Here is a 9,968-nt window from a genome sequence, read left to right on the forward strand (position 1 = left end):
AGCACTCTTTTCTGTCTTGGAACTGTGAGGAGGGTTTCCTATCCACAGCCACTACAAGCTCTACCACGCCAGCACTCCTCCTTGCCCCAGGACTGCCACCCAGAACTGTGATCCAGATCCAGGCACAGCAAAGCAAGAGAATCCTGCACTAGCAGAGAGATCCCTGCAATCCCCCTCTGATCAGCCACTCGATTCCCCCTCAGTCTGTGGGCCAGAAGCTCAGGAAGCAGCCGCCACCCCAAGGAATGGGGCTGAGACCCCGAGTAGAACCTCTCTCACCACCGTAGGAACAGACTTTTCCAGCTGATCTTCTAAGTTGTCTTTGGTGTTCTTGGGTTGAAAAGTCTGGAAACTGCCACAGCTGCCTGCGATTCAGCCCTCTGATGCCTGCTCCAGGGTAGCTACGGCCTGCGCGCCCATGCCAAACTGTGTTCCTCTCTCCGCCCGGCACGATATACCTTTCTGATCAACCATCCAGGCTGTCTTTGGCTGGAAATTTGTTTCACTCTGTCTTTTTGTGGGTTCTGCTTTAGAATTTGTTTAGAGCCATTTTTTATAGGTATGTGGAGGGATTTGGGGGAGAGCTCAAGCAAGTCACTGCTTTTCCTCCGCCATCTTGGCTCTGCCCCCCCCCAGCACAATAGTATTTCATCACATTGTACTGTAGTTTATTCAGCCATTCCCCAGCTGATGGATATCCCCTCAATTTCCAAATCTTTGCCACCAAAAAAGAGCTGCTTTAGATAGTTTTGTGCCTATAAGTATTTTCCCTTTTTCTTTGATTTCTTTGGGATACAGATCTAGTAGCATGGTATTGTTAGGTCATAGGGTATGCACAGTTTTGTATCCCTTTGGGCATAGTTCCAAATTGTTCTCCAAAATGCTAGAGCCACAGGATTTCTGTTTTCAGGTATTAGAAGGGCTTTCTTAGCGAGGACAGATTAGACTTAATATATTTGGCCTCTGAGGCCTGAACAAGGAGCAATGGGTAGATAAAACAGAAGCAAATTTAGGCTTCATGTCAGGAAAAATTTTCTAGCAAATATTGCTCTCTGAAAGTGGAAAGGTTTGCCTTTAGAGTTTGTAGTTTTCCTCATTGGAGATACAAGCAGAGGATGGAGGGCCACTTGTTGAGTATGTTATAGCAGGGATTCCTTTGTTTATGGATTAGATTAGGTGGCCAGTGAGATCCTTTCTAAATCTCAAATTACATGAGTCTGACTCATTCAGCCAGTGTGTTAGGTATTGCCTTCCCAGTTAGTGATATCTGCAAATTTGATGTACATGCTAGCTATACCTTTGTCCAAGTCATTGATAAAAATGTTTGGCAGCAAGGGCCAATCACACATCCCCAGGTATATGTGGTTTTCATTGGAAACCTATTAACGTTGACATTCAAACATTAACAATTATCTTTTTGTGTCTGGTCCTTCAGCCAGTTTTGAGTTCATCTAATTTTATTAACTTCTAGTCGAAATCTTTCTCTCTTCTACCCAAAAAAACTACTTAATTTTATCAAAAGCTTTCATAAAATCTAGGTAAGTTTTATCTACAACATTCCTTCATCTACCATTTTAGTAACCCTGTCAAAAGACAAAATAAAATTAGTCTTCCATAACCTGTTTTTTATGAAGCCATGCTGACTCTTTGTAATCACCTCTGATCCTGAGCAAGTAATTGACCTCAGTTTCCTTATCTATAAATGGAGATAATAATACCTGTCTCAAGGTTTTTATGAGAAGTTAAATGAGTTAATATACATACAGCACTTTGCCAGCCTTAAAGCACTATATAAATGCTAGCTATTTTTATTATTGTTGTTATCTCCAACCATCTCTTTAATGATCCATTCTAGAATTTTGCCAGGAGTTGAAGTCAAAAGGTCACTAACCATTCATTTACATATTCTTCTTATCGGTGGAACAGTACATACTTTTCTCCCATGTCTCCTGTTTTCATTGAGCTTTCAAATATCACTGACAGTGTCTCACCAGTCATATTTGCCCATTCTTTTAGGACCCAAGGGCCTGAGGATGTAGTTTATTTGAACCTTGTGACTTAAATTCATTGAGGGCAATTAATATCATCAAATCCTCTAGTATAGAGACAGGAGCTGTAGTGAAAAATAGTGTGAGCCAGGTGCTAAACTCTTTGAGAAAAAAAGAATGACCTTGGGGCCAGTAGATAACTGTCACTTGGATCTGGCATTGGGTGATAAATCTGAATAGAATGAACTTCCAAAATGTAGAAGGTAATAAAAATAGCCAGTAATTATATAGCTTTTTTAAAGTTTGCATAAATGGTTCATTCTCAATTTCAGGTTATGTTGTTCTGAATGGATTATTTTAGATAAGTAGTGTAAAATGATAAATACAGGCTTTGGAAATACATAGTAAAATTATATAAATCTGTTTTTCTTCCCTTTTCTTTATCTATCTCTAGCTGAAGAATTAAAATCTCTTTATGTACTGACATTTATTTTTTGCATTTAAAACACTTTCTGAGAATGTTTACTTTTTATAAATTGTCATTGCTGCGTTAATTCATGTCAACATAAAATAATTTTTTTTTAATATACAAAATTGCAATAGTAAGATGAGGCAACATGTTGTTGTGGGAAAAGCATTGACCTAATTCTAATCCTAGTTTTGCTAGTAACTCATCGTATGATGTTGCACAATAGCATCCAGGCTATAGTCAAAGTCAGTAAACATTTACTAAGTGCTTTCTATGTGCCAGGCACTGTGCTAAGCACTAGAGATACAAAGAAAGACACAATAATCCCTACCTTTAAGGATCTCACATAAAAAGAAGCTGAAAAGCTGTGGAGGTGGGGAGGAAAGAGAGAGGAAGGGAGATTACTTAGCTGGAGGCATGATGAAGTCCTGAAGCCAAAGTGGTAAATGATAAGAAGCAGAAAGTTTCTGAGTCAATTTCATTTTGCAGAATGTTGAATTCAGGAAAGTAGCTGGGTAGGAAATGATGAGGTGAATTCTCTGGGTGTCCTTCTTTATTGGTGGATGATCTGGAAGGAGCTCTTCAATTTCTGCTCTCTCCAGGCAGAGGGAAGATGAGTCCTCAAAAACAGGGAGTACTGAGGAGGTATGACTTTCAAGCTTAATTTCATCTTGCAGAGTGAAGTCCAGGAAAGTAGCTGGTGAAAAAGTGAGGCACGTCCTCATTGGGCTTCAGTCTATTGGTCTGCAAAATAACAAGCTTAAACTGAATAACCTCTAAGGAATTTTCCTGCTCTGAGGTTCCATGATTCTATGGCTAGGCCTTAGTGCAAAGAACTCTAGGTTACCTCTATCTCTGCAGCTTTGAGCAAATCACTTAATTTCTCTGATCCTTAATTTCCTATCTGTAAATGGGAAATAAGATATAAGTTTGTCTCAAATAAGGTTTATTATTTTGATATGTTAATTAAAGAAGACATTTTGAGTTAGAAAGTTAAGCAGCAAGAAGCTTGTGATTAGACCTAATTATTGAGTTGCCTTTAGGCCATTTCTAGGCTAAAGTGAAATTAGAATGAATTTACTAGGAATCCTAATTGAGTCCTTATCTTCCTTATTCCTTTTCATAATATGATGGAAAGAGTGATGGATTTGTAGTCAAAGGATGTGTTAGAATTTCAGAACTGTTTACTTTCCACATATATGAACTTGGACAGATTGCTAGATCTCTTCTCTGTGGGTCTTAATTTCCTTACCTGTAAAAAGAGGACATTGGATTAGGTAATTCTACAATCTTCTATAGAGCTAAAAGGAGCGACAATTGCTAGAGCCTAGCCCTTATCCAACATTAGGAAATGAGAGACTAGTATAGACCTGAACTTAGGAGTGTTCTAAGCTCTTAGACAAATATGAGAGAATACTAAATAAAAAACACCTCTTAGGGACACTTTGCAAAATATTGTTCTAAGAATTTCAATTTCTAAGAAGATTGATTAAAGTTATTGTTTTTCTAGTTAAGGAGTAGAGTTTGGAGGAAGTAATTACAGCTATACTCTGAGGTATTGATTTATATTCTTGCCTTGATTAGCTAAAAAGATACTGTTAACTCAAGAGGAAACTGTCTCTCTGATTTGCCTCTTTTCTTTTCTTTTCTTTCCTGCTTAGCCCAAAGAGCCGGCTGATACAATTAAAGAAAGAAAAACTGGAGTACACTCCTGGAGAGCATGAGTATGGATTATTCCCAGCCCCTATTCATGTTGGTGAGTACTTGATATGCATGTTTTTGCTGAAAAATAAGTGGTATTTCTCAAATTTAAGTGAAACATCTTGTTTTTGTCTTCCTCTTATTATTCTTTATATGAGGTCAAGCTGTTTCTCTCCTGATGGATAACATTTGTTCCCCAAATGTGCCCAACCTGTGGTAGAGCCTTCAGAGCTAATATTGATCTGATCAGCCACAGGGGGACACACTACCTTGACCCCAACATAGTGGTGTCATTTTGGTGCTCTTGAACAGTTTGAGATGTCAGGTACCATATGTCAGGTAGAAGTTTAAAAAAAATTTTTAATAAGAATTCCAGTCCCTTAGAAAAGTCCCCTAGCTATTGAATCACCAGTTTTGTCATCTAAGAAAACTCAGACACATCTATTTAGAAATTTTATTTAAAAATTTTCCCAATTCAAAAGGAATAAAATTAATAAGATCAAGTAAGTGTTTTTTCCAGTATTTCATAGGGATGAGGTAGATATACTTTATTTTCATTTATAACTAATTTATACTTGTTAAATTATCAAGGACCCACTTCTCACATTACGGTGTTCCCAAGTCAGGTGAAGTTAGAAAGATGAAATCAGACATAGTCCTTGCCCCCATGGCACAGAATACACGCACAAATACAAGGCTAATTATGGAAAGTTCCAAGGAGATAGCAAGATAAATGTTACAGGGAACTCAAAAAGAAGGGGAAAAAATCACATTCAGTTTAGGAAATCAGGGAAGGTTTCATGGAAGACATAGCACCCAAGTTGAGACTGATACTTTAACAGACTGAAATGTTGGGAAAATAAGCCATTCCAAGCAGATGGGATGTTGTGTGCAAAGGTGGGAAGATGAGAGAAGGCAGGATGAGAACAGGGGATAATATAATGAGTTAGATTCGAGTGAAATGCAGAGTACTTGAAAGAGAGAAACAGATACTCTCTAAAATACTTCTGAGTTCTTTATGCCACTTGGAAGAAAAGATGTCCCTTCTTGTCAAAACCAACTTGTGCCCTTGATCCCATCACTTTCCATTTTCCATTTCTTCCACAAGGTTGCCTCATTAGTCACTCTCTCACTTTTATTCTCTCCCTATCAATTGATTCCTTCTGTGATACAGCATTAAGTAATGTCTGGAGTCCTGCACTTGCAGATGAATCCCATTTCAGATCCTTAGTAGCTGTGTGATCCTGGTTAAGTCACTTTACCTTTCTGACCCTATAACATGTAAAACGTTCTCCTGGTTCTTCTTCCTTCACTTTGCATCAGTTCATGTAAGTCTTTCCAGATTTTTCTGAAATCATTCTGCTTGTAATTTTTTAAAGCACAATAATATTCCATCACAATCATATACTATAGCTTATTTAGCCATTCCCCAGTGGATGAGCATCCCTTTGATTTCCAGTTCTTAGCCATCACTTTGCCATGAGTACCTTAGTGTTCCAGTTTTCCCACATCACCTCCAATATTTATCATTTTCCCTTTCTATCGTAGTCAGCTGTCCTTATCTTGAAAAACCTTAATTCAACCTTCTAATCCTTTCAAGATATCATCCTCTATCTCTTTAATAGTAAACTTGAAGAAGGAACTGCCTCACCTCATCACTATCTGTTTCTTAAGCCTTAGCAATGTGGCTTCTGAGACCATCACTCCACCGAACTGCTTTTCAAGGTTACTAATGATGTATTAACTATGAAATCTGTTGTGTGTTTTTTTTCTTGTCCTCCTTCTCCTTGACCTCTCTACAACTTTTAATGCCATGGACAACCCTCTTCCTCCTGTCTTCTCCCTTGATTTCTGTGACACTACTCTCTGTTGTCTTCTTCCTATGTGTCTAACCATTCTTCTCAGTCTCCTTTGCCAGATCATCTCTCCCTCCTCAGCTTCTTCCATTGGACCCTCTTCTCTCTTCTACACATTTTCCTTTCTCATGTTCTATGATTTCAGTTGTCACCTCTACTCTTATGACTTCCAAATTTATATATCCAGCTCTAATCTCTCAACTCCAGTCCTAGGTTTATTGATTACTTGCTGGATGCCTCAATGATAACTCAGACTCATTATAGCTAAGACAAAGCTGATTTTCTTTGCCACTTAACTTTCCTGTCTTCCAAACTTCCTTATCTCTGTTAAGTTTCCTCCTTACCAAACCTCTGCATGGTTACCCAAAATAAGATTAAAGCAGGGTCTGACCATATCCCTACTTAGGAATGCTCACTAGTTCTCTGTTGTCTCCAGGACAAAATGCAGATTTTTAGCTTTGTACTTGTGGCAACCTGACTAATTGGTACATCAGATAAGTGAACTTAGTGGCTAGTTTAGTGGAAGAAATGTTTCATCAGGAATCAGAAGGCACAGATTTCAGTCACAGGCATGACCCTAAGTGACCTTGGCCAAGTCACTTAACTTCTCTGAGCCTCAGTTTCTTCATCTCTATAATGAAGAGTAAAAATACTTATACTCCCTACTTTACAAGACTGGTATGAGCAAAGATATTTTTAAAACTCTGTACAAATGTTAACTCTTAAGAATTTATTGATTACTGATTATGGTACATTTAAACCTTGAACCATTAAGCCAAATTGAATCTTCACCCAGAAATTCCCATAATCTTTCCTGAAAAGATGCCTGTCTAAAGTCTTCAGGAAAAAGAAAAGAAAAAAAACTTTAGAAAACACTTGAAATATTTTGTGTATGAGAATCACAGATATCAAAGGACATAAAAATGGAGTGGTAGTAAAAATATTTATCTAAGAGAGTACACTTGTATGTCGGTTAAGTACCAAACTCAAGTGTAACTAATCCACCTTACCTGTCCTTTCTTTAAAACCCGTAACTTATCATTTGTGTGCTTTTAACCTGTAGAAACTGAAGTTCTGATTTTGAGTGGAAAAGATTTAGCCTAGGTCCAATTGAAATTCATTCGGCTTCTAAGATTTTTTAAGCAGGCACGGTTGCCCCCTTGTTTTTCAGCAGCAAAGCTTTGCATACTTCTAAACAAATAACTTTATTCTTAAATACCTCCACTGTCTCAAGAATTTCTGAAGCATTCTAATTTCTACCTGTGTGAAATATTAGAGAAAGGTTTTCCCCCTCTAGCTTTATTTTCCATCTTTATAAGATAGTTCAAAGAAGGTTGGAATTGAGATTGATTGGAGGTTACTGGATTGAGGAGTTGTGGTTGATAAAAGTCATACATTTAAATTTTAAAAATCAACTACACATGCAGAGAATGGAAAATACCTAACAGTGGTTGATTTGGGGGGGGCGGGGTTGTTGGGTCAAAACTCATGTGCTCACTGTTGCTGACCAAAAAAAGTAATACAATATCAGACTTTATTAATAGAATTATAATATCTGAAAGGATCAATTCACAAGATATCTTAAAGATGTAAGAATACTAAATGCTTAGAAAAAGTCACCAACTTTATTATTACTAAAAGGGGGGAGTTGAGAAAATTCTGGCAACTCCTGACCAATATACCTACCCTCTGTATGAAAATAATACTCACATGTACTGAGGACATCTTGATGAAAGAGAAAAGACAAACTTTCACAGATAATAATAGATATCAGACCATACATTTACAGTTACAGTTAACTGAATGGCACAGGTAATATAGATCTGACTGTGTTTATTGTTTATTGACCATAATAAAGCAGTTGATTGGTAGAGCAAAACTTGAGAGAGCATGGTATGATAGAGTGCTGCTTGATTCAGAGTTAGAGGACCTGACTTTGAAATGTGACTGCTACTTATTCTCTGTGTGACCTTGAGCAAATCACTTAACCTCTTAACCTCTCTTCTCTGAGTCTCATGTTTTCTTTCCCAAAAATGAGAGTTCTGATTTGATGGCCTCTAAGATTGACTTCTAGCTCTAGAGATCTGATACTGTGATCCCTTAAAGACTTTCTTCCCACAATGCATATATTAAAAATCATATGAGAGTCAAAGATTACTTTTCTTCATGGAGAAAGTCCAAGGTAGTCCAAATAAAAGGGATTCCCTAAAGATGGTAAGGTTCTTTCAATGTACTTTTTTGTGTATGAGAAGGCACTAATTATATTAAGAACCACAGTATTGCAAATTCTTCTAAAAGAGATCCATAATCACTCAAGATCAGCCTAACCACAGGGGAAAAGCCAAGTAGATAAAGATTGTCTGTGGTGCAGACTGTGATATGGTTCCTTAGTACATATGTGCTGGATAAACAGTATGACTATATGGTGAGCTGGGGCCAGAATTGAATAGGAAGAAGACAGTGGATTTGATTGCATTTTTTTGAAACTGTACAATGGTATCTTTCCTTGATATGGTAAATAGTATCTGTCTAAAACCAAAAGCCAACATTATATGTAATAGGATAAAATAGAGGCATTTTCAGTAAGATCAAAAATAAAGCAAGGATATCTTAATAGTATCACCACTGTTATTTGATATCGTGCTAGAACCTATAGCAATATGGCAAAAAGAAATTAAAACATACTAAGTGCTTTTTGCAGATGATATGATGGTTTACTTAGAAAATCCTACAGAGTCAACTAAAAAGTTAATTGAAACAATAACTTCAGCAAATTTGCAGTATATAAAATAAATACAATATTTTTGTATATTATCAACCAAACCAGCAAGAACAGATAAATTCATTTAAAATAACTACAAAATGTATAAAATACACACAGTCGTACTATGTTAGTATACTTCTACAACACTTTACATAATATAAAGACTGGCCTAAATAAGTTGCAAAAATCTTAATTGTCCATGAGGATAAACCAGTATAATAAAAATGACATTACTGCCTAAATTAATTTACTGATTCATCATAATACCTATCAAATCTATCAAAGGGTAACTTTATGGAGCTTGTTGGCAATGAGATTCTAACACTAGCACCCTCTCAGTTGAGGTTGAATTTTGGAACAAAATTAGGTACTTGAAATCATGAACATTTGCAAAAAGTGATTTCCTTTACCCAAACACAACAAAGATTTACAACCAAGGACATAGTGGCATTTAGCTTCTCTAGATGTGGGCTTCTCCCCCCATTCGTTTCTCCATCTGAAATGTGGCTAGTCATTAGGTCATCTAGGAATTGTGACTCTGTGAACCAAGTCTGAGAAGTCCAGACTCCATGTAACTGAGACTTTTTTGCCTCTAAATAACTAGGAAGCTGCATCAGGAAAGTTGAGGCCAATCAAATCCCAGGGGCATCTATGTCTTTTTTCAGATAAAGCTTCTCTATGTTGTAGGTGGGATGGAAGAAGTTATATAAGGGAAATAAATGCTGGTTCTGTCACAGAGTTAGGAAAAAAATGAGATTCATCTTGGGGAACAAAAGGTCAAGAAATAATGAAAAATAGTGGGAAGCAAGAGGAACTAGCAATACTAGATGTTAAAGTATAGTACAAAGCAGTAATCATCACAACAGTTTGGTACTAGTTAAAAAAATAAAAAGAGGTCAATAAATGGAAAGAATCATGAATATAATGTACGGAAGAAAACAAACCTAGTAGCCCTAGTGTTCAGTAGCCCCAAAAACCACACTTCACACCATATGTGATTACCTTCAAAGAGGTACTTGAATTAGATATAAACAATTATAGTGTTAAAAAAAAATTAGAGATAAGGAAGAAATTTCCTTTTGGATATCTGGATAGGGGAAGAGTTCCTGACCAAATATGGGATAGAGAGGACTACAGAAGATAAAATGGATAATTTTGATTGCATAAAACTTTAAAAGTTTTACTCATGC

General features: G+C 36.8%; 1 protein-coding gene across 2 annotated transcripts in view; it reads left to right on the plus strand.

Annotated features, from left to right (window-relative positions):
- ASH1L (ASH1 like histone lysine methyltransferase) overlaps nt 1-9,968 on the plus strand; it is a 244,442-nt gene that overhangs the window by 153,542 nt on the left and 80,932 nt on the right. For both annotated transcript variants that reach the window (XM_027871093.1, XM_027871092.1), the window contains exon 7: nt 4,119-4,213. In XM_027871093.1, coding sequence (XP_027726894.1) covers nt 4,119-4,213 — 95 coding nt within the window. The remainder of the gene's footprint in view (nt 1-4,118; nt 4,214-9,968) is intronic.

The sequence above is a fragment of the Vombatus ursinus genome, unplaced genomic scaffold, assembly GCF_900497805.2.
Source record: "Vombatus ursinus unplaced genomic scaffold, bare-nosed wombat genome assembly UNPS02014798.1, whole genome shotgun sequence".
NCBI classification, from domain to species: Eukaryota; Metazoa; Chordata; class Mammalia; order Diprotodontia; family Vombatidae; genus Vombatus; species Vombatus ursinus.